Source organism: Oncorhynchus mykiss, chromosome 2, assembly GCF_057628025.1.
Source record: "Oncorhynchus mykiss isolate SJ-2025 chromosome 2, ASM5762802v1, whole genome shotgun sequence".
Classification (NCBI taxonomy): domain Eukaryota; kingdom Metazoa; phylum Chordata; class Actinopteri; order Salmoniformes; family Salmonidae; genus Oncorhynchus; species Oncorhynchus mykiss.
Window position 1 is genome coordinate 70,374,966 of NC_143023.1, and position 25,890 is coordinate 70,400,855.

Genomic DNA, 25,890 nt, shown 5'->3' on the forward strand with positions numbered 1-25,890 from the left:
CTAACCTGGCACAGCAACAGTGGACACAGCCTCAGGCTGGCACAGAGTGTCAACTTTAACATGTTGAAAGGCCTTGAAGGATGCAGCCTGGAGGTGCCTGAGGACAGAGGTGGAGGGCATAAGATCACATATAAACACAGACTCACACACCCATGCATGCAGATACACACACGCTCACTCCTTCAGTTCTCCTACGCCCCATAGATGATAGAGAACTTGAAAGATAGAGACTCGTTACAGCCTCGGCACATCCCCCAAAACATCAATAAGTAATTATACAGTAGTATGTCAGCTTTATTCAGTGGCTATAGCTGTAGATAGGTTCCTGCCACGAGCTCTGTACCTCTGGAGTCTGCTTAACCAAAGTCTGATTCCAGATGTTAGCTTTGTATGAACATTTAAACAAAAACACTAAGCAATGACGGCTCTTCTGTAATCATCTACCCAATTGTGTAAAAAAAAATACACATATCTCATATGAGAACTGTGCTTACAAAATAGTAGACACCAACATGTCAAATTATTGTGCATAGTTCCCCCGGGTGGCGCAGTGGTTAAGGGTGCTGTACTGCAGCGCCAGCTGTGCCACCAGAGACTCTGGGTTCGAGCCCAGGCTCTGTCGTAACCGGCTGCAACCGGGAGGTCTGTGGGGCGACGCACAAATGGCCCAGCGTCATCCGGGTTAGGGAGGGCTTGGCCGGATATCCTTGACTCATCACGCACCAGCGACTCCTGTGGCGGGCCGGGCGCAGTGTGTGCTAACCAAGGTTGCTAGGTGCACGGTGTTTCCTCCGACACATTGGTGCGGCTGGCTTCCGGGTTGGATGCGCGCTGTGTTAAGAAGCAGTACGGCTTGGTTGGGTTGTGTATCGGAGGATGCATAACTTTCAACCTTCGTCTCTCCTGAGCCTGTGCGGGAGTTGTAGCGATGAGACAAGATAGTAGCTACTAAACAATTGGATACCACGAAAAAGGGGTAAAATTCAACAACCCCAAAAAAACAACAAAAAACAATTTTTTTTGTGCATTATTGATTCCATATTTTCTGGAAATTGTACCTATGGGGATTATAAGAAGGATATGTCAGGAGATGTGGGGGAGGGAGGGATGGGTGAGATGTCAAATGAGACACAATTCTAGAACTTACTTTTTCCACTCCTCCTCTCCATCCCAGAACTCATACACCACGAAGGAGAGCCCATCTGGCAGCCGCACTGCAGTCACACTGAGGAAAAAAGGAATACAAAAAGAGAGAGAGAGTAAGACACTGGCAAGTCAATAATGGGCAGATGACATTGGAGAACTATAAAATATTTTAATAAAAACAGTGAATTGCCAATAAGCTTACGCAGACAGATGTCAGAGAGGGATGTGTGGTAGTTGAGCACAGAAACACTTTCCCGCCACATAAACCATAATAATAGACACCCATAGTCAACCATTATAGTAGAAGCCCAAAGTTACTTGACTTCAGCTCCACTCACTCCCACGCATAAATCCTCCACTGGAGGGCAGTAGTGGTTCAGACGGCTGACCTGTGTCTCAGGGGTTTAGTAGAGTAGAAGAGTTCTACTGTATGAGCTGGGTTTTCTGTTTCCTTCCATCACAGTGGAGCTCGCAACTGGAGAGACTCCTGACACATCTTATTGACCTGCTGAATGCTTCTATTACAGCTGACAGCTCTCTGTCTGAGGTTACATCTAGATCAGACCACTGCGTTGTTTTATTTGACGGGCCGCTGCTGTGCGAGGCTCCACATTCACATTCTTCAACCAAAAAAAAAACCCATGTCCAAGTCAATGTGTGTCCATCTAAAAGAAAGATGCGCACCAGGGGAGGGTGTTTGAGTGTGTGTCTGTGCATCCACACGTGTGCTTCCTTCCCATAACTTTGTCAATGTTTGTGTGTTTGTCTGTGGGTTGTTTGTGTGTATGTGTAAATTCAAGGACTTAAAAAGGAGGACATATTCTTATGGCATCATTTGCAGGATGTATTCGTACCATGTAGAAGCACTTATAGGAACCAATAGTAGAGACATGAGGGAGGAAAATACAGTTTCAGACTTAAATAGTGGTAATGTGAGAATGAGAGAGAGAAAGAAAACAGTCTATTCACAGTACAGAGTCAGAGCCCAATTCCTCAGTGATCAATTATTCACCATCCCTAAGTGTATTATGATGAGACTACAAAATGCTGATGACAGTAGCCAGCCTATTTCCTGAACTTGGCTCCAGGGAGTCGCTCTGAAACCGACTGTAGAGGAACTTGTCCTTTTGAACTGAGTCTTACACACCCTGGGCATGAGAATCTGCTGCTACATTGATAGGAAAGAAGATACATTTGTGCTACAGGCAGCAGCAGTGCTCTAAAGCATACTGGAGGTTGTGCAGTAGGCTGCCGTACATTACCTCAGCTCAGAGCAAGACCAACTGAGAGGCTCTGTCCAGGTTTCTCTAATCTGCTCAGCCCTATTTTCCATTTCATTGTCCCTTGTCACATGGAGATTCCTCCTGGTTGATGATGGTTGCGGAGAGGCAGAGGACAACAGCGTGTTAAACAGGTTTATCCAGTCTGATTGCCTCTTCAGTCCCCAGCACATCCTTTCTCTGCCAGAGGCTCCCTCAACCATCCATAACCTGTACACACCAGCACTCAGAGGCGCTCTGTCTCTCCCTATCAGCAATGTTGACTTATTTGTCCATTATTTTCTAATATCTAATCATGCTCCCTCTGAGTTTCCTCCCCGAGCCTTCCTGCCATTATACTTTGAGATGAGATTAGTACCTTGCGGAGCATTGTGACAAAATAAGCATTACAGATGTAGGATCTTCATTTGATCACCCTGTTGCAGGAGTACTTTACTTTTAGAACTTGTAGTGTATTTGAGTTTTGAAAAGGCTTCTGTCAGGGCATCTGTCTCACAATATTAAGCTGTATATTGAAGATTGGTAAAGTACTTGAGCATGGTCAGTAGATAACAGTGGCAATCAGTGCTGTTTATGATGAGGGAGGACCATTTGTTTTTCATGAGCATGACCTTATTTCTATTACAGCATGTTGGATGACTGTCATGCATATTCCATTCACCCAGTTCAATGTAACATCGATAGGTTTAGGCTACGTCATGACACTACAATTTTCCCTATACCCATCACGAGGTTGCTACAACCTAGCCTAAGAATGAAGTTTACAACGTAAGTGCACACAGGTCGAGAGAAAAATTTGATGATGGACAGTGACACATTCAATATTGCCTTGCACACTCTTGCCTGCATCTAGCTTATCTAGGGTGTAATCATTCATCAGTTGCAAACAAGAGTTTATATTGGACAAATGCACCTTTTCCCTTCGTTTGTGGACTTCAATGAACAACACATCATCATCTGTTTGTGACCAGGCAAAAAAAAAACTCTAGCCAAACCATGTCATAACCGCTACACACAGCCTACATATTATCTAAAGTAACTTCCTAGTCAACATAGCTAATAGAACTAATGTGTTAGTAAACCCGCTACAATCATGCAGTAACGTTACAGTGTATAGGCAGTAAGCTGCTGCACCGGCAATAAATTAATAAATCCAAAAGCTTACCTTGACTTGGAAGAGTTCCAGTGTTGTGTTGGATAGTCACAGCCATCTAGCTAACATAGCATCCCTCTGTTTAAGCTGGGTATTTGAGTAACTATACTAGCCAGCTGCATTTGCTATCTAAGTAAGTGAAACTGAAAGTGAAAAAAAAATTACACTCTCTCTCTCTCTTGCTTCTCCTTCATTTTTGAATAAACTCATTTATTCAACTATTGTCTTTGAGTCAACTACTCACCACATTGTATGCACTGCTGTGCTAGCTAGCTGTGCTTATTCTTTCCGTACTAGATTCATTCTCTGATCCTTTGATTGAGTGGACTACATGTCAGTTCATGCTGCAAGAGCTCTGAAAGGTTGGAGGACGTCCTCCGGAAGTTGTCATAATTACTGTGTAAGTCTATGGAAGGGGGTGAGAACCAAGAGCCTCCTAGGTTTGGTATTGAATTCAATGTACCAAGAGGAGGAAGGAAGCTTGCTGTCCTCCGGCTAAACCATGGTGCTACCCGACAGAGTGCTGTTGAGACTACTGAAGACCTTCATTGCAAAACAGTGTTTTAGTCAATTATTTGGTGACGTGAATATATTTAGTATAGTTTAATCTAAAAAGGATAACTTTTTCAATGTTGTACTTAAAAAAAAATGAAATTCACTGAGGAGGTTGGTCCTCCCCTTCCTCCTCTGAAGAGCCTCCACTGGTAGATAACCAGTTAGGTTGTGAATACATCAGCCAGGTAGAAAAACACGCACAGTGGACAAATGGTCATGAAAGGTATTGTGTGAGATGGACAATGAAAGATACACAGATAAAGTTAAATAGGTGGACTCACTGGAAGCAGTCTCTTTCAGCAGAGACATTCTTCAGGTACTGCTTCAGGGCCTCACAGAATTCTCCCAGCTGCTTCTGGGATACCGTCATTTCCTGACGAATCAGGTACAGAGACTGGACAGAAAGAAAGAAAGATAGACAGAAGTAAAAAGTGAGGGGTTGAGAAAAAGAGGGAGATAAAAGCAGAAAAATAGGTAAGGAAATCCATTTGATCATGTGATGGGGGCTCCTGGTTTAGCATGTGAGTGGAGAAGAGGTTTGTGGACGAGGCTTGTGCGCATTAGTTAAATTTGCCACATTTTTACTTTGCATTCAACTTTCTTACATATCAGATTTGATTGATGAGTTCGTAAGTTACCTTTTTGATTCAAATGTCACACGATCTGAGGCGCAGAAGACCTGTAACTAACGTTTCAACCGTGATGGCAAACGTGAATGGTAATGGCGCCGACTCCAGTCCAACAGTTACGGATTCTCATGTGGTCACACTCCACACAGATCGTCAGAACCTCCATACGGTTCTGGTCTCAGAAATTACAGCTACCATTGCCACCCAGCTCAAAACTGACATTGATGCTGCTCTGGGCCCCGCTTTTCCACCGTCCTGGATGGTGTCCGAGCCACTGCAGATGAACGACTTGGCGGCTTTGAACATGACCTGTGTGACTACAGTGACCGCATAGTAGCCCTCGAGAAAATGGTCAGCCGTCTGAGCTCCGAAAACGAAAAGCTGATTGACAAGACTGATGACCTGGAATCCCTTTCTCGCCATTGCAATCTTTGGGTTTTTGGTATACCAGAGAAACTTGAAGGAGGGGACTCAGTTAAGTTCATGTCAGACTTCTTTGTGGAGGTGCTGGTCCTGCCATAGTTCCATCACCCCCAAAGCTGAACAGAGCCCATTGGCCCCTCCCCAGTGGGCGGAGACAACAAGCTACAGTTTGACTCCCACGAGGATGCCCAGCGTCGGTTCGACTGTCACTTCTGAGCCGTTCCTTGGATCTATGACCTACTCTTTTTCCAGTTAGCATGCATAACCTAGCCTACCCTCCAAGTCGAAGGTATGTTTTGATTTTTATGGCAGGGACATTTTCCCCCTGTTGCCATTCCTTTTCTACTCTGCAGAAACACTATTGAACCCTAATAAAAATGACTAATACTGTCATGTGTGGTTGTTATTTATGCAACACGTTTGGGAGGTCCTTTTTATTTGTCTAGATGGCTAGCGTAGCAATGCATAGCTACAATTCCAGGCTTTTGCAGAGCTTTCCTAGATTTTTAATATAGATACTTACTGAAGGTCTTTTCACCACTTTATTACACCCCATTGATCATTTGTACATGTACAGACACTCTGCCCCTTTTCTTTTTTGTAAAAGGGCAACATACTGCGGGACACTTATTTGGCCATCCTTACGAGACATTGCACATGTTGCACTGATTGAAGACTCCCCGAGTCAGGACGGTTTTGTTTTACTGTTATGGGGTTTTCTGACCTTGTTTTGGTTATCTGTTGACCTACTTTACCATTTTGTGAATTTCTTTTCAAATGTGTTTCACTACTCGTGCTATGGAGCCTCTCCGCGTTAGGAAAGGAAGGGTTTCTGTTTATATGTACCGAAGCTGCGCAAACGTCAATCTGCTGTCTCTATTCGCTGGGGAAGGAGACTTCGGATTTGGGTGGGAGGGGGAGTGACCTTTTTTGGTCCTTTCAATTAAAAAAAAAAAGATTAGCTTTTTTCATCAGTTTTCTCTGTTATTTTTTCAAATACTTGGTTTGTTTTCACAACTTTTTCCTTTCAATATTTTAGATGGCTAACAACGCTAATAATAGTAATATTGAAATAGGTAGGCCTAATCCAAGAACGTTTTTATCCTTGAATACCAAGACAATGAATAATCCTGTCAAGAGTTTTCTCCCATTTGAAAAAGCTAAAAGGTATTTTTTTACAAGTGTCCCATTTATGCATTAAAGATCATTCAAGGCTACAAAACTCCAGGTTCAGTCAGGTTTTCCACTCAGACTTTAACTCCAAAGCCAGAGGTGTTGCAATTTTGGTTAGTAAAATAATATATTTCTCTACTACTAATGTTATTTCAGGCAGTATTGGGAGATATTTAATCATAACTGGCACCATTTGGCAAACACCTGTAGTAGTGGTCAATGTATATGCTCCAAATTTTGATGATGTTGAATTTGCAATGGGTTGCTTGGGAAAATCTCTTCTCTGACCACCCATCTTTTGATATTTGGCGTGGATCTGAATTGTGTTATTAGAGTGGCTTTAGACCGCTCCAACCCCAAAACTATGTCTCCTTCTGCTATGTCAAAGTCCTTCTCAGATTTTATGGTCCAGAATGGGTGTACAGATCCCTGTAGGTTTCAGAATCCCCAGGCAAGAGATTATTCTTTCTTTTCACATGTACGCCAATTTTTTTCTCATATTGACTATTTCTTTATTGATCATAAGTTACACCCAAATGTCACCTCTTCTGAATATTTATCCATTGTAATTTCTGACCATAGACCTTTAGCCCTCGACATAGTCCTGTCAGGACAAACTTCGGTTCTCTTCTCCTGTCTGATGCAGACTTCTGTAACGTTATCTCCACTTCTATTGATCATTTTCTCTTTTCCAATCAGACAAGCTCAACCTCTCATTCTTCTCTATCTTAGATCCCACATATAATTTAGCCCTATCAACTACCTCTTTCCCAACTGTATTTAATTTATTTATTTATTTTGCTCCTTTGCACCCCATTATTTTTATTTCTACTTTGCACATTCTTCCATTGCAAAACTACCATTCCAGTGTTTTAATTGCTATATTGTATTTACCTTGCCACCAAGGCCTTTTTTTGCCTTTACCTCCCTTCTCACCTCATTTGCTCACATTGTATATAGACTTGTTTATACTTTATTATTGACTGTATGTTTGTTTTACTCCATGTGTAACTCTGTGTTGTTGTATCTGTCGAACTGCTTTGCTTTATCTTGGCCAGGTCGCAATTGTAAATGAGAACTTGTTCTCAACTTGCCTACCTGGTTAAATAAAGGTAAAATAAAAAAATAAAAATAAAAGAGGAGAAAACATTTCTTATTCTTCTCATTTAAACAAAACTCGGAAAGTTAAACTAGAACATCTCATTAAAGTCATCCTTGACTTAGACCATCGATATGCCCTGACGCTATCCCCAGAGCTATATAAGCAACGCTTGAACTTACAATCAGGAATTCAATCTCTTGTTCACCGCAGATGCAGAACGATTACTATTGCATTCACGTGATATCTTCTATGGACATGGCAACAGAGCAAGTTGTCTGCTTGCACACCAATTAAAACGCTGCGCTACTTACTACCCGTCTGATTCACCAAATTAAAGATTCCTCTCATAACTTGATTTCTGACCTAAATTACACCTTCAAATCTTTCTACACCTCCCTGTATACGTCTAAATTTCCATCAGATACTGCCAATATGACTACATTTTTGGGTGAACTGGAGACTCCCACAGTTGAGGCTGAAACTGCAGATGACCAATATTCTCCTCTCAGCCTTGAAGAAAAGTTATTCAGTCTATCAAGCCAATGCAGAGCAGCAAAGCTTCAGGAACGGATGGGTTTCCAACTGAGTTCTTTAAGAAATTCCATACCAAGTTAGCCCCTTTACTTTTATCTATGTATAACGAGTCACTTGAACGTGGCTCACTGCCACCTACCCTAACACAGGCTTCAATAGCGCTTCTCCTTAAGAAGGGGAAAGACCCTGTTCTTCCTGTTCTTCATTTAGGCTCCTAAGTCTCTGTCACGTTCTGACCTTTATTTCCTTTGTTTTGTATTCATTATTTAGTATGGTCAGGGCGTGAGTTGGGGTGTGCTGTCTATGTTTGATTTTCTATGATTTGGGGATTTCTATGTTTCGGCCTAGTATGGTTCTCAATCAGAGGCAGGTGTCATTAGTTGTCTCTGATTGAGAATCATACTTAGGTAGCCTGGGTTGCACTGTTTGTTTGTGGGTGATTGTCTATGTTGATGGCTTGTTTCAGCACAGTTCGCATTAGCTTCACGGTTGTTATTTTGTTTATTGTTTTGTATAGTGTTTCAGTGTTCAGTGTTTTTTAAATTAAAATTCATGATGAGCACATACCATGCCGCATTTTGGTCCTCCGATCCATCTCGACTCTCCTCTTCAGATGAAGAGGAGGACGACCGTGACAGCCTCCTTAATGTGGATGTAAAGGTGCTTGAGAAGGTGAAAGCGAGGCGTCTGGAAGTAGTCTTACCAGGACTCATATCACAGGAACAAACCGTTTTTTATAAAGGACAGATATTAATTTTTTAAATATTCGGACACTGTTTTACATAATTTATTCAAAACAAATGTTCAACACCCCTGAGGTGGCAATCTCCCTAGATGCAGAGAAGGCATTCGACAGAATTGAATGATAGTACCTATTTGCTTTCTTAAAAAAAATGGATTTGGGGACAAATTTAGCTCATGAATCCATCTCGTCGGTACCAATGACACCCGTACAGATTATTTTGCCCTGGAACGTGGGACACGCCAAGGCTGCCCATCTTCCTCTTAGTTATTTGCTGTCGCCATTGAGCCCCTTTCAGTAGCTTCACGGGCATCCTCCTCTTTCCAATATGTAATACAGGAAGCAGTTGAACATAGGTTATGCAGATGATTTGTTTCTCTTTGTAAATAACCCTGTAACCTGTTTAGCTTCTATCCTTTCTATTCTGGAGAACTTTGGCTCTTTCTCCGGTTACAAGCTGAATCTCCAGAACAGTGAGTGCTTTCAAATCAATCCAGCAGCGCTACAGCTTTTCAGCTTAGCTACTCTGGTTTCAAATACCTTGGAGTGAACGTAACTCGTTCATTACATGCTCTTTTTTCTGCAAACTTTGCTCCCTTCCTTACGCAAATGAAATCTGATTTTCAGAGATGGGGTAGCTTACCACTATCACTTATAGGAAGGATTAATGCTGTAAAAAGGATTTACCCAAATTCCGTTATCTATTTCAAATGATTCCATGGTTTTTATCAAAGTTTTTTTTTAAAAGTTTAACACATTTAGTTACCACATTTATCTGGGGAGGAAAGGTACCCAGAGTCAGGAGGTCTTTACTTCAGAGATGCAAGTTTAGTGGAGGGCTTGCACTACCCAACTTTTTACACTCTTACTGGGCAGCCTACTTTCAGAAATTGCTATTCTGGTTACATGCTCCAGATACCCCATGCTGCCACCTAGAGGCACATTCTTGTATTTCTGCTTCTCTTCATGCTTTTTACTCTGCTCTTCTCTCCCAGCATCCCCCTCTCGCTATACTGGCAATCCTGCAGTACTTTCCACACTTAAGATTTGGTACCAGTTTCGACGGCATTTTAAATTCTCCTCTGCGTCTACTATGGATCCTATTGATAAGAATCACTTGTTCCCCGCTTCCCTAATAGATCATATATTTCCTTGTCCAGTGAGAGAAAGCATTAAGTCCTTCCAAGACTTTTCGTAAATAGATTTTTTACAGTTATCCCAAACTGGTCTCTAAATACTCTTTGTCTCCATCTCACTTTTTCCGTTACCTTCAAATTAGGCATTGTGTCTCCTCCCAATTTTCTGGCTTCCCTGCTCCACCCCCTTGCCAACCCTGTGATGGTATATTGACTCGATTACCGCGACAGAAAGCAGTAATTTCTCAGATCTATCTGTGTATTATGTCATTGGATAAACACTTCACCAACAAAACTAAATCTGCTTGGGAATGGGAAATAGGTGTTGAATTTACACAAGAGTGGTGGGATGAGACGATTGATAGAGTACGCTCCACTACATCTCGTGCTCGTCTTGGTCTCAAACAATTTAAGGTTTTACATAAAGTGTATTTTTCCAAATCCAGATTGTTTGAAATATATCCAAATGTAAATGATGAGTGTGATAGATGTCATGTCTCACCATGACATCTGTCACAGGGAATCGAGGTGGGTGGACTGAGGTAGGGCGGAGAGGTAGGGAAGGGACTTGGGTTTTTGGGGCTGGATGTGTTGCGTGGAGGGAGGAAGAGAGGGTTGTTGGAATATGGTAAAATCTTTGATGTACATTTTGTAAAATTTGAATTAAAAAAAATATATATAAAAAATACAATGTGATGGGAATGGTCTATGGCAGGGATCATCAACTAGATTCAGTTGTGGGGCCGATTCTTTCTTGAGCGGATGGTCGGGGGGCCGGAACATAATTTCTAATTAGTAGTAGACTGCAATTTGACAGCAAGAAGCCCAAACATATATTTGACTAAAACATAGTAATTTCAAACCTTGCTTCCATGTTTATACAATCACATCTCTCTATTATGAGTGGGAATACTTGGGAACAGATTTCCTAAATGTAAATCATTTGGAACTGATTTTCTGGTGTTTTTACAGTATTTCCCATCTAACAATGAAAATAAATTATATATTTTTTTTTTTCTTTTTCGCTCAGCCAAAAAAAGAAAACAGTGACCCAAACTCATCCCACGAGCCACAAGTTGGGGAACCCTGCTCTATGGAGTGCTTGTAGTGTTCTGTATATCCATGGTGTAGACCCTTTTTCAGTACACGACACGCTGCCGTCACGCACGGATGCGTGCGACTCTTGGCGGCAGTAAGAAAGCCATCGCCATCTGCGAGAACCACTTTTTGGGGTATTCCTATGCATAAAATGATGTTTTGATTCTTGCTTGAACAGTCGCTAAGATAACATTTGGTTGTGATCTTTGCAAAATAACTGTTTTGGATGCAGCAGTTGTTAGTTAGAACCAAGCCTTAACCCTATATCCTAATTTTGCATAACCCTAATCCTAATCTTGGCATAACCATAACTCTAGCTTCATGTCCACTTCCCTGTTCAACCCTAACCCTCAACCACAACCCTAACCTTAACTTCATGTCAACATCCCCGTTCAACCCTAATCCTAGCCTCAACCACAACCCTAACTCCTTCGCCAACTCCTGTCATTAAATCATGTTCTTTCTGTTTAAAAAAGTATAATTCATATAATATGCTGTATGTATTTGTCACTGATTCGGTGATTGCTATACAATACATTCATTTAAATTATGCCTAACATTATTCTGATATGTGACATTGGGACTGTGACAACGCAATCAAACTGTTTAAATCTACAGTTGGTTGTTTTTCTTCATTACAGTGCCTTGCGAAAGTATTCGGCCCCCTTGAACTTTGCGACCTTTTGCCACATTTCAGGCTTCAAACATAAAGATATAAAACTGTATTTTTTTGTGAAGAATCAACAACAAGTGGGACACAATCATGAAGTGGAACGACATTTATTGGATATTTCAAACTTTTTTAACAAATCAAAAACGTAAAAATTGGGCGTGCAAAATTATTCAGCCCCCTTAAGTTAATACTTTGTAGCGCCACCTTTTGCTGCGATTACAGCTGTAAGTCGCTTGGGGTATGTCTCTATCAGTTTTGCACATCGAGAGACTGAAATTTTTACCCATTCCTCCTTGCAAAACAGCTCGAGCTCAGTGAGGTTGGATGGAGAGCATTTGTGAACAGCAGTTTTCAGTTCTTTCCACAGATTCTCGATTGGATTCAGGTCTGGACTTTGACTTGGCCATTCTAACACCTGGATATGTTTATTTTTGAACCATTCCATTGTAGATTTTGCTTTATGTTTTGGATCATTGTCTTGTTGGAAGACAAATCTCCGTCCCAGTCTCAGGTCTTTTGCAGACTCCATCAGGTTTTCTTCCAGAATGGTCCTGTATTTGGCTCCATCCATCTTCCCATCAATTTTAACCATCTTCCCTGTCACTGCTGAAGAAAAGCAGGCCCAAACCATGATGCTGCCACCACCATGTTTGACAGTGGGGATGGTGTGTTCAGCTGTGTTGCTTTTACGCCAAACATAACGTTTTGCATTGTTGCCAAAAAGTTCAATTTTGGTTTCATCTGACCAGAGCACCTTCTTCCACATGTTTGGTGTGTCTCCCAGGTGGCTTGTGGCAAACTTTAAACAATACTTTTTATGGATATCTTTAAGAAATGGCTTTCTTCGTGCCACTCTTCCATAAAGGCCAGATTTGTGCAATATACGACTGATTGTTGTCCTATGGACAGAGTCTCCCACCTCAGCTGTAGATCTCTGCAGTTCATCCAGAGTGATCATGGGCCTCTTGGCTGCATCTCTGATCAGTCTTCTCCTTGCATGAGCTGAAAGTTTAGAGGGACGGCCAGGTCTTGGTAGATTTGCAGTGGTCTGATACTCCTTCCATTTCAATATTATCGCTTGCACAGTGCTCCTTGGGATGTTTAAAGCTTAGGAAATATTTTTGTATCCAAATCCGGCTTAACTTCTTCACAACAGTATCTCGGACCTGCCTGGTGTGTTCCTTGTTCTTCATGATGCTCTCTGCGCTTTTAACGGACCTCTGAGACTATCACAGTGCAGGTGCATTTATACGGAGACTTGATTACACACAGGTGGATTGTATTTATCATCATTAGTCATTTAGGTCAACATTGGATCATTCAGAGATCCTCACTGAACTTCTGGAGAGAGTTTGCTGCACTGAAAGTAAAGGGGCTGAATAATTTTGCATGCCCAATCTTTCAGTTTTTGATTTGTTAAAAAAGTTTGAAATATCCAATAAATGTCGCTCCACTTCATGATTGTGTCCCACTTGTTGTTGATTCTTCACAAAGAAATACAGTTTTATATCTTTATGTTTGAAGCCTGAAATGTGGCTAAAGGTCGCAAAGTTCAAGGGGGCCGAATACTTTCGCAAGGCACTGTATTTAGCAAGCAGCTGAGTCCAACATGTGGTGATTCAGCAGGTGGGAAAGATAAAAACTAATTGAAGCCATTAGAAACTCCTGTCTGACAGGACCATTCCAAACTACAGTTATCATCCCCTCTGGACCAGAGCAATAAATGGGTCAAAAACTGATAATAAATTCAAAACTCAATCAGAAACAGTAAATTACCCATCTTACCTCAAACCAGAGCAATATTATTACATTTCCTCTTCCATTCCAGATGGAGAATAAATCAACTATTACCAAGACACATGCAGCATTTACCAGGCTGCCTAAAATAAGGGCTAGGCCCATCATGCTAAATTAAAGTTGATTCAATTTTGTGCCTTTCATTTGTCATCTAGGCTGGTTTTAACAAGACAGCGTGTGGCACAGACAAAAACACAAACAAAACTAGAAATCCTTGTAACTGTGTATCTCAGCATGAGTTTCTATAAAATAGTAATTGTCTGTTGGGGAGATCTATAAAGTGTCATCATTACTGGATGTGAAAATGGGGACATTTCACAAATGGTTATGGACTCTATAAGCTAGTTTGATAGGAAATATTTTGACCACCACTGCAATAAAGATACAAGAGTCCTTATCAATGGCAGTATTAAAATCCATCCATTCATCCCCCTTCTCTCTCTTTATTACCTACATTATTTATTGTGTGCCCCTCTCTCTCTCTCTCTGTGTCTCTCTCTCTGTCTCTCTCACTCTCTCTCTCTCTCTGTCTGTCTGTGGGTTTGTGTGGGATTGTACAAGGGTTTGTGTGTGTGTATGGCTCAGGGCAATATCTATATGTAGGCATATATGTGCACACGAACATATGCAGGCATACATGGTATAATGAAGGCAGTAATGAATCCATTGAATATATCATGAGATAATAGTGCATGGCTGTGTATATGAGGGTGTGTGTGAAAGAGAGAGAGTTTGAATGTATGTACAGGAATGTGTCCCCCATAGGGTATGGAAGAAGTTGGGGAAGAACTCAGAGGGGAATCCCAGAATTGCACCGTTGACATGGAAACTGGAGAATACCCCCCCCTTTATTTAACTAGGCAAGTCAGTTAAGAACAAATTCTTATTTACAATAACGGCCTACCCCGGCCAAACCCGGACGACGCTGGGCCAATTGTGCGCAGCCCTATGGGTATCCCAATCACGGCCGGATGTGATACAGCCTGGATTCGAATCAGAGACTGTAGTGACGGCTCTTGCACTGAGATGCTGTGCCTTAGACCGCTGCGCCACTTGGGATTCAGCCGTTGGCTGATTTTTCTTCTTTTCACTCTGTCAATTAGGGTAGTATTGTGGAGTAACTACAATGTTATTAATCCATCCTCAGTTTTCTCCTATCATAGCTATTAAACTCTGTAACTGTTTTTTCTAAAGTCACCATTGGCCTCATGGTAAAATCCCAGAGCGGTTTCCTTCCTCTCCGGCAACTGAGTTAGGAAGGACACCTGTATCTTTGTATTGGAAAGGGGTGAATTGATAAACCATCCAAAGTATAATCAATAACTGAACTTTTTTTTTACCCATCTACCAATAGCTGCTCTTCTTTGCGAGATGTTGGAAAACCTCCCTGGTCTTTGTGGTTTAATCTGTGTTTGAAATTCACTGCTCGACTGAGGAGTACAGAGATGAGGCAGTCATTCAAAAATCATGTAATACACAATTATTGCAGTTTTACATTATGGGGTATTGTGTGTAGGCCAGTGACAAAAAACAAAACAAAATGTAATCCATTTTAAATTCAGAATGTAACTCAACTAAATGTGGAAAAAGTCAAGGGGTGTGAATACTTTCTGAATGCACTGTACGTCTCTATATTATGCATGGGAATAAATGGGAACAGATTTCCAAAATTAAAATCACTTGGAGCTGATTTCCTGGTGTTTTTACAGTCTTTTATGTCCATTAATGAAAGAAAAATAAATATAAAAATAAAAACATTTTGGAGGGCCAAATAAAACCACCCGCGGGCCAAATTCGGCCCATATGCTGCCAGTTGGGGATCCCTGTTCTAGAGAGACAATTCTCTTTCTGTAGAGGTGCATCCCTTCGCATCATAACACCCTCCAAATGAGCAATGCTGCATGTCTTTCTCCAATGATTCTCTCTCCTTGTGCCTTTCTCCCCATCCCTCATGGCACAGTGGTTGTATCGACAAGGGCCAGTGATTTCAGGTCTGCCAATATAAAATAAAGCTGTGTGTGGTCTAGGAGACTATTAACAACTGTGAAAATGCATTCAAAACCCTTAAAGAAACTGCTGACACAATAGATACACTGTGGTATGATGTACAAGAGCAATGATGCGTTCACACTGACTCTCTCCCGATGGAGACAGTGCATGTTTGAGCACTGGTCACTCCCACAAGGCTACAGTGAGCAATAACTACTGTTCAGTCCCTCTAATGCACCGATTCCTCACCACATAGCTGTTGAGTTTCACATTATGGAACAAACAATTGGAGAGTGGATGAAAATATGTACTACCCAGGCTGCACCCAGGGTGAAAAAGGTCAGTCAGAAGTACCACTGTGGTCAGTGCTATACACAGTATCCACTGTACTGTCTGAAGTTAGGTCAGATAACTCAGGTCTGCAGCACTGCTCTGTCCCAGGTACAGTATATCACTCTGAACTGGATAATGGAAGGAGAAATACAGTGTGGTCTTTCAGGTAAGGCAGACTGGACTTTTGTTTTCGTCACAGTCAATCCAGATAAATCAGTCTCAATAATGGGGTTGCTGCATGCCGAGTGCTTCTTGAGGGCATGCACCACACCCCCATTTTAAGTAAATAAAAGAAAAATGAAAAAATATTTTCCAACATTGCCACCCCCTCTAGGCAAACATGTAGAAAACGTTGCAATTTCTAAGCAGGAAATCAATATGTAAAATGGAAATGCTTGACTATTGAAAATCACAATACAGCAAGACAACAGAAGCCTGAGCATCATTAGCTGTGGCACAATACATTGGAAGCATGTAATTAAATAGAGACTAAGGGATATCAAAGAGCTAATAATCAGACCCTAGTCTCATTTCTACACTACTGTTCAAACGTTTGGGGTCACTTATAAATGTCCTTGTTCTTTAAAGAAAAGCTATTTTTTTGTCCATTAAAATAACATCAAATTGATCAGAAGGCCAGCTTCCCGGAATCGCCTCTTCATATGTCAATGTTGAGACTGGTGTTTTGCAGGTACTATTTAATGAAGCTGCCAGCTGCCACTAGACCCTCTAATGTACTTGTCCTCTTGTTCAGTTATGCACTGGGGCCTCCCACTCCTCTTTCTATTCTGGTTAGAGACAGTTTGTGCTGTTTTGTGAAGGGAGTAGTACACAGCGTTGTACCAGATCTTCAGGTTCTTGGCAATTTCTCACATGGAATAGCCTTAATTTCTCAGAACAAGAATAGACTGACGAATTTCAGAAGAAAGTTATTTGTTTCTGGACATTTTAAGCCTGTAATCAAACCCACAAATTCTGATGCTCCAGATACTCAACTAGTCTAAAGAAGGACAGTTTTATTGCTTCTTTAATCAGAACAACAGTTTTCAGCTGTGCTAACATAATTGCAAAATGGTTTTCTAAGGCTCAATTAGCCTTTTAAAATTATAAACTTGGATGAGCTAACACAACGTGCCATTGGAATACAGGAGTGATAGTTGCTGATAATGGGCCTCTGTACACCTATGTAGATATTCCATAATACATCAGCTGTTTCCAGCTAAAATAGTCATTTACAACATTAACAATGTCTACACTGTATTTCGGATCAATTTGATGTTATTTTAATGGGCCAAAAATGTGCTTTTCTTTCAAAAACAAGGAAATGTCTAAGTGACCACAAACTTTTGAACGGTAGTGTATGTGTGACCTGGGTGCTGGAGAGGAGGGGGAAATTACTGGAACGATTCAGGCATTTGCATTAAGGAACACTGCATAATACACATACAGCAATGCATTAATATCAAAATGCCATACAAAATGCTTTATAAGAGCAATTACAAGCAAGGATAAGCTGTTTCAAGGCATTTCAAATGTGGATGGTGAACTCTGTCAACTGTGCATGTTGTTGTAGAAAACATTACTTTAGATTCAATCTTTCTATTCTTGATTGTATGCTGAGTGAATCACTTGCAGTAGTGCGCACAGCACTAAGAAAACCCTGCTGAGAGTATGGTGGGTCAAAAGGTTCAATCTTCATTCCCACTTTAAGAATACCCGTCGGGCCTACTAATGTGCCCCTATTGAGCTTTGGGCACACAAACGCAAATGCAGCCCCACACCAATCAGACTGGCCCAGCTGACAGGTGAAGCTTGCTCTAATCCTATTTGTGAGAGCAAATGATAGCTCTAGACACTGATAATGATTAATGGGAGAAAAGGAATGATTCAATTTGCTTGGATCCCTCAAGCATCAATAAGGCAGAAGTCAATCAGAGGCAGAATCCGGGTGGCTTGATTCAGATTCAGAGCAGGTGCTGCCAGTGGACTGCTGCAGTAGGACCCTAGGAGTGAGCAAGGGAACTGCACTGATGCGCAGATAAAGACACCAGTCCCTGTATTATTCCTCAGATCCATCAAACCTCTGATTGTCCCTGTGTGAACTGCCATCTCTCCATCTTTCTCATACTGACAGTTCTACAGGCCACTGCATCCACATCTCATACAGGCATGCTGACGGAGGGATATATATTTCAAGAACCAGATGGAGAAACTTTTGCCTAATCAGTAAAAAATAATAATGAAAGGGTCATAGGAGCATAATACCATTTGGAGAGTATGCTTGTTGCAGACTACACAAACTGTATAGCGACATATGAGTATTTTATTTTTTTGTTAAGCATGTTTCGGATTGAAAGATAAATAACTTAACTATACTGTAGGAAACTGTTCAAACTGTTTAACAATTGTTAATATGGGGCGGCAGGGTAGCCTAGTGGTTAGAGAGTTGGACTAGTAACCGAAAGGTTGCAAGTTCAAATCCCTGAGCTGACAAGGTCTGTCGTTCTGCCCCTGAACAGGCAGTTAACCCAGTGTTCCTAGGCTGTCATTGAAAATAAGAATTTGTTCTTAACTGACTTGCCTAGTTAAATAAAGGTACAAAAATAAAAAAAATATGGAAGCATGAGGCCACAACAATATGAACAGTATGCTTCCCTGGAAGTTTCAGGGTCAAATAACCACCCATGGGAGGCACTTAAAATACATAATTTGAACTCAAGCACTGAGTCTGACCACTTTGATAAGAAAAGATAGATAACATGCAATCATGCTTTTCATGCAGGAGATAAGTAATCTTCTTGGCTGCTTTCTGCTTGAAAGGAGGTGGATATGAGATGCCAATGATTCTCTGTGCAAGCTGGGAGCTTCAGAATGGAGCTCCCAGCTTGGGGGTCGTGAGGGGTAGCTAGGGGTGGAGCAGCAAACCCCCCACAGCCAAACCGTGCCCCCCTACCAGGCTCTCAGGCATAAATATGCTACTTACTGCGCTGGCTGTGCCATCAGTGTCTGTTAGCCTCTGATGCAGGTCAAACCAAACTGTCTGCAACAAGAACCAAAACACAAGAACCACAAGTGGATTAGTGTTAAGCCTAAACTGCACTGGAACAGTGGAACAGAGGCACCCTACTCTGCACTGCACACACCCAGGTGGGCAGTTTTTTTTCCAACTCACATTTCTTATTTGCAACTGTACAGACACGATGCATGTTTCTTTTAATCCGACTCAAGACTTGCCTTGATACTGTTCTGATGACAATTGATCACTAAACTGAATGAATATCAGTGTTGGGGAAGTTACTCTGAAAACATAGTTTACCAAGCTACCAATGACTTCACACTGAAATAAGTTAAGCTACACTACAGCTACCCTTAATAATAATACAGTTTACTTAACTAAGCTTACTTTGAAAAAGTACTTAACTACATCCAAACTACTTAGTGAAAAATTATCATATCTATATCTAAAATGTCATTGACTACAAGTTGCAAGGACAAATTACTCTGGAGTCAGATGTTAACAGAAGGTGTAATTTAGCCTATAAAACACAAAAAGTTACAATTAGGCACACAAAAAGTGTTTCAAGGAAGAATTAGGCAGGTCTAATGCCCAAAAATAAAGGAAATTCTTCTTTACTTCATCTATATTTTATTTTTTCAAAAAAAGTAGTGTGTAGTTCCAGTAGTTAGCTACTAGTTGAGAAGTTAATAAAACCTGAAGTAACTAAGGTGGTCATGAATTATACTTTTATTGCTGCTTTATTACCCATTTATTACAGTTAACAATGCAGTTCCCTTCAAACTGTCAAACTATGCGAAATGCGAAATGCTTGTGCTTCTAGTTCCGACAATGCAGTAATAACCAACAAGTAATCTAGCTAACAATTCCAAAACTACTACCTTTTAGACACAAGTGTAAGGGGATAAAGAATATGTACATAAAGATATATGAATGAGTGATGGTACAGAGCGGCATAGGCAAGATACAGTAGATGGTATTGAGTGCAGTATATACATATGAGATGAGTATGTAAACAAAGTGGCATAGTTAAAGTGGCTAGTGATACATGTATTACATAAGGATGCAGTAGATGATATAGAGTACAGTATATACATATACATATGAGATGAGTAATGTAGGGAACATTATATTAGGTAGCATTGTTTAAAGTGGCTAGTGATATATTTTACATCATTTCCCATCAATTCCCATTATTAAAGTGCCTGGAATGGGTCAGTGTGTTGGCAGCAGCCACTCAATGTTAGTGGTGGCTGTTTAACAGTCTGATGGCCTTGAGATAGAAGCTGTTTTTCAGTCTCTCGGTCCCAGCTTTGATGCACCTGTACCGACCTCGCCTTCTGGATGATAGCGGGGTGAACAGGCAGTGGCTCGGGTGGTTGCTGTCCTTGATGATCTTTATGGCCTTCCTGTGACATCGGGTGGTGTAGGTGTCCTGGAGGGCAGGTAGTTTGCCCCCGGTGATGCGTTGTGCAGACCTCACTACCCTCTGGAGAGCCTTACGGTTGTGGGCGGAGCAGTTGCCGTACCAGGCGGTGATACAGCCCGACAGGATGCTCTCGATTGTGCATCTGTAGACGTTTGTGAGTGCTTTTGGTGATAAGCCGAATTTCTTCAGCCTCCTGAGGTTGAAGAGGCGCTGCTGCGCCTTCTTCACGATGCTGTCTGTGTGGGTGGACCAATTCAGTTTGTCTGTGATGTGTACGCCGAGGAACTTAAAACTTACTACCCTCTCCACTACTGTTCCATCGATGTGGATAGGGGGGTGTTCCCTCTGCTGTTTCCTGAAGTCCACAATCATCTCCTTAGTTTTGTTGACGTTGAGTGTGAGGTTATTTTCCTGACACCACACTCCGAGGGCCCTCACCTCCTCCCTGTAGGCCGTCTCGTCGTTGTTGGTAATCAAGCCTACCACTGTTGTGTCGTCCGCAAACTTGATGATTGAGTTGGAGGCGTGCGTGGCCACGCAGTCGTGGGTGAACAGGGAGTACAGGAGAGGGCTCAGAACGCACCCTTGAGGGGCCCCAGTGTTGAGGATCAGCGGGGTGGAGATGTTGTTGCCTACCCTCACCACCTGGGGGCGGCCCGTCAGGAAGTCCAGTACCCAGTTGCACAGGGCGGGGTCGAGACCTAGGGTCTCGAGCTTGATGACGAGCTTGGAGGGCACTATGGTGTTAAATGCCGAGCTGTAGTGAGACGCTATATCGCTTAGCTAGCTAATATACTCACAGATCTGTAGATTAAAATGTTACACTGCAGAGAGGGTAGCTATCACATAGTATCACATGAGCATCTCTGACTGCAGGAAAATGTCAAGCCCAGAAAAACCCATCACTGTATTACAGAGCTATATTTACAATCACATATTAAAGGAAAATAACACCCCAAAACGATATTTTGGTATTTGTTTCATTAGTCCATTGATAACCTAGTGCCAAAATGTTTTGAATGTCAGCAATCAAGTTTTCAAAATGTATAACTTTCAAAATACGGAAAGACAGCATATATTTCAGCTTGATGACATACAAAACATTTTGGGACTATATCAACAACAGACTAATGAAACAAAAACCAAAATATTGTTTTTGGGTTCAGTTGCACACACTGAATGCCCTGATTTCTATAGTTATGTCTGATCTAGTCATTGTATATCATCTGCAGGATGATTTTAACCAGAGGTGACCTCAAGCCCATCCCAGATGTGTGAAGGATCCTTGACATCAGAGCTCTTGTTGTCTGTAGAATGCTGTAGAGTGCTCGCCTGCTGGTGCAGGAAGCATCATTTCCTTTCCCCGTTGTGTCATTATAAATGCCTCAATCACCGAGTAAGTTATGGACTGCAACTATTGAAAACTCATGTAAAATTCACATTCTGTGGTGTTTCTCATCTATCCGATGGGAGTGGAGTGAAACACTGTATTGTATAGCAGTTTCCTTCCGACAAATGTCTTACTGAGTGTACATTGGTGCATAATGATGAACAGACAACGCAGATGTGTCTGAATGTGGGTTGAGACCCTGGATTATCTTTCATACAGCACCAGATACTGTACAGATGAAGGATCTTAATTTGAACCAGTCTGCTATATTACAGTAGAAAAATAATCCTGCAGCAACAGGAAGTGTGAATTATGATAAGGATTATAATTAAGGCTGCAATATGTAATGGCCCGACCAAATTCACATAGACATGTGAGTTATAGACCTGCCATTCTCGATGAAAGCAAGTTTAAGAAGCGGCAGATCTGTTCTATGTGCTCTATTTCTATGCTTCTCGTTCTTAAGTTTCTTTTTTGTATCTTTTACTTCCGGTTTTATACACCAGCTTCAAAAAGGTGAAAATACAATATTTTTGGTTATTGAAAATATACTACAAGTTTGTATTTTCCTGCTGTGCAGGAGAGTTCTCAGCATCAAAATAGTGATCAAATTAGGATCCTTCATCTGTAGCAATATGAGGGCTGCTGGAGCAAGAAAGTATGCTGGTGCTCCAGTTGCCACGGTGATTGAGGCATTTATAATGACACAACGGGGAAAGGAAATGATGCTTCCTGCACCAGCAGGCGAGCACTCTACAGCATTCCACAGCATTCTACAGACAACAAGAGCTCTGATGACAAGGATCCTTCACACATCTGGGATGGGCTTGAGGTCACCTCTGGTTAATAAAATCATCCTGCTGAAAATATACAATGACTAAATCAGACATAACTATAGCAATCAGGGCATTCAGTGTGTGCAAATAAGTCACATTGTATGGGACTAACAAATTTAAAGCATATGCCTGGTTTGAAGGAGAAATCCAGAAAAGTACATTCAGGACTAGAATCACAGACAGAGATAGCATGGACATAGCTGAGGGGACTACTACTTTGATCTCGCAGAAGACAATTCAATTTGTGCAATGCATGTTAGTCATAACGGCTTCCAGTGTACAAGATTCTCACTCTGTTCGAAACCCTTTTGTGATACATTTTTTCCACATCCATAACATGGATAATAAGCACTTGTGGCAAACAGCGCAGCCCGCTGCGAATACATCTTTTCTGTGAGGGAACGTTTGTCTGATTCCACCAAATCCATCCCACCAGACGTGCGGTACAGTTGACTGTTCCAGGTTCGTTCCTTGCCCAGTGACACAGAAGGTCTGCCTAGAAAGACCTAAAAATCCTCCCTTTAGGAATCTTCACTGGGATCTGACAGTGCCTTCCTTGTTCTCTCAGGGGCGCTTCATCGAGCATGGAATAAAACTGTTCAGCTATTCTTAGCTGCTGCAATAAGAACTTGCCTGCCTGCCAGATACAACAGAATAATTAACTGGAGATTCCATTAGTCTACCATGCTCACTGCATACAAGACATGGGCAACGGAGAGAGACAAAAGAGCGGAGCGAGTGAGAGAGGAGAGAGAATGAGAAAGAGAGAGATAGAGAGAGAGAGAGAGAGAGAGAGAGAGAGAGAGAGACAGATAAAGCCTCAGGGAATGAGTGAGGGAAGACAGCGTGGAGAAGGGGAGAGGGCATGAGGGAGAAGAAGAGTGCAAGGGAGAGAGGGAGGGATGAGTGAAAGAAATAGCAAGACATATTGCAATAGTTTGGATGTCAGGGCTCTATAATTGCTTTCTCTGTCTCTTTCTTTCGCTCTCCCTCCCTCGCTCTCTTCTCTCATCCCTTCCCTTCCCACCATCATCCTATTGCGGATTGGGGGGGGGGGGGCACATTTTACATTCATAAACCATGTCGAGGGCCGTTCTAAAAGGTTGTCACTTAACCACATTGCAAACATTAAGCCTAAATCTAACCTTAAATTAAGAATTTTCATGGATTTTTTACAATATAGACAATTTGGACTTTATGGCCCTTGACCTTCTTTTTAAAAAACAATTTTTTTTTTATATCTTCTTTGGTCAAGTTAATTACCTCATTAGCTAGCTAGCAACCTGATAACTTTCCCAGTAGTATATCCAAACATTTGGGGGCACAGTAAGAATGGAAAAGGGATAGCTTCTTCAGGAGATCAATGGTCATAGTAATGAACAAATGAATGACTGATCACTTGCATATCACAAACTTGACACTCTTAAAAAGGCAGTGTACAATTTTCAATGTAATGCATCTCAAAATTGTGCTTTTACATAATTTAGAAACCTAATATTGCATAAATGTCTTTGTAATTTCAATGATAGGTATTTTTATGAAGATTTTTGCATTTTTTATAATAAACAAATGTATTTACAGAGTTACAAATGAGTTTTGAGGGCACAACATGTGCTTCAGAAGTAGCTAGAATTCATATAGGCCTGGGCTGTTCAAGTGCTGGTGGGTAATAGATGGAGCCAACAGACATGGCAGCTCTGTTTCTAGCTCCTAAGCAACTATGTAGTATTTCATTTTTTTGTGTGTGTTATTTCTTACATTATTAGCCCAGAACGTTTTTTGTGTTATTACATACAGCCGGAAACAACTTTTTGGATATCAGAGCGGTGGTAACTCACCAGCATTACGACCATGAATAAGTTTTTCCCAAATTGGATTCTTTGTTCACACCCCCCAGAACAATTGAACTTGTCCCAGAATCTGCTCCAAGACGCCGCCGGTGGAGAAGAGGTATTCGGAGTGGACTTCTAATCCGACTCAGGAGGCGTGCACACCATCCACCGCTTCCGAGTATATTACTTGCTAATGTTCAGTCTCTGGACAATAAAGTAGACAAGCTCAGGGCGAGGGTCCACATCCAGACAGAGATCAGGGACTAACATACTCTGTTTCACGGAATCATGGCTCTCTCCAGATATACTGTCACCTGTCCAGATAGCCAGCTGGGTTCTCAGTACATCGTGCAGGCAAGAATAAAAAACTCTCGGGGAAAAAGAAGGGCGGTGGTGTATGTTTCATGATTAACAACTCATGGTGTGATTCTGATAACGGTCAGAAACTCAAGTCCTTTTGTTCACCCGACCTAGAATACCTTACAATCAAATGCCGACTGTAATACCTCCAAAGAGAATTCTCATTGGTTATAGTCACAGCTGTGTATATTCCCCCTCAAGCCGATACCATGACGGCCCTCAAGGAACTACACTGCAGTTTATGCAAACCACATATCCTAAGGCCACATTTATTGTAGCTGAGGATTTTACAAAGCACATTTGAGGAAAACACTACTGAAGTTCTGTTAACACATTGACTGTAGTACTAATGCTGGGGAAAAACTCAATCAGTGCTATTCTCTCTTCCGGGATGCCCTTGGAATCCCTTGTTGCATTCACAGAGCATGCGCAGACCAGCTGGCTGGGGTCTTTACGGACATATTCAATCTTTATCTATCCCAGTCTGCTGTCGCCACTTGCTTCAATATGTCCACCATTGTTCCTGTACCCAAGAAAGCAAAGGTAACTGAACGAAACGACTAGCACTCACTTCTACCATCATGAAGTGCTTTGAGAGGCTATTTAAGGATCATATCACCTCTACCTTACCTGACACCCTAGACCCACTTCAATTTGCTTACCGCCCCAATAGATCCACAGACGATGCAATCGCCATTGCACTGCACACTGCCCTATCCCATCTGGACAGGAGGAATACTTATGTAAGAATGCTGTTCATTGACTATAGCTCAGCCTTCAACAGCATTCAAGCTCGGGGCCCTGAGTCTGAACCCCGCTCTGTACAACTGAGTCCTGGACTTCCTGACGGGCCACCCCCAGGTGGTGAAGGTAGGAAACAACACCTCCACTTCACTGATTCTCAACACAGGGGCCCCACAAGGGTGCGTGCTCAGCCCCCTGTTGTACTCCCTGTTCACCCATGACTGGCACGCACGCATCCAACTCAATCATCAAGTTTGCAGATGACACAACAGTAGTAGGCCTGATTACCAACAATGAAGAGACGGCTTACAAGGATGAGGTGAAGGCCCTGGTAGAGTGGTGCCAGGAAAATAACCTCTCCATCAACGTCAACAAAACGAAGGAGCTGATCGTGGACTTCAGGAGACAGCATAGGGAGCACACTGCCATCCACATTGACGGGACCACAGTGGAGAAGGTGAAAAGCTTCAAGTTCCTCGGCGTACATATCACTGACGATCTGAAATTGTCCACATACAAA

General features: G+C 41.8%; 1 protein-coding gene across 3 annotated transcripts in view; it reads right to left on the minus strand.

Moving 5' to 3' along the window:
* The window catches only part of LOC110495228 (N-terminal EF-hand calcium-binding protein 2), a 150,611-nt gene that overhangs the window by 2,791 nt on the left and 121,930 nt on the right, over window positions 1–25,890 (minus strand). For all 3 annotated transcript variants that reach the window (XM_090206484.1, XM_021570520.3, XM_090206486.1), the window contains 4 exons: window positions 18,747–18,803; window positions 4,416–4,528; window positions 1,148–1,225; window positions 6–97 (listed from right to left, as the gene is read on the minus strand). In XM_090206484.1, coding sequence (XP_090062610.1) covers window positions 6–97; window positions 1,148–1,225; window positions 4,416–4,528; window positions 18,747–18,803 — 340 coding nt within the window. The remainder of the gene's footprint in view (window positions 1–5; window positions 98–1,147; window positions 1,226–4,415; window positions 4,529–18,746; window positions 18,804–25,890) is intronic.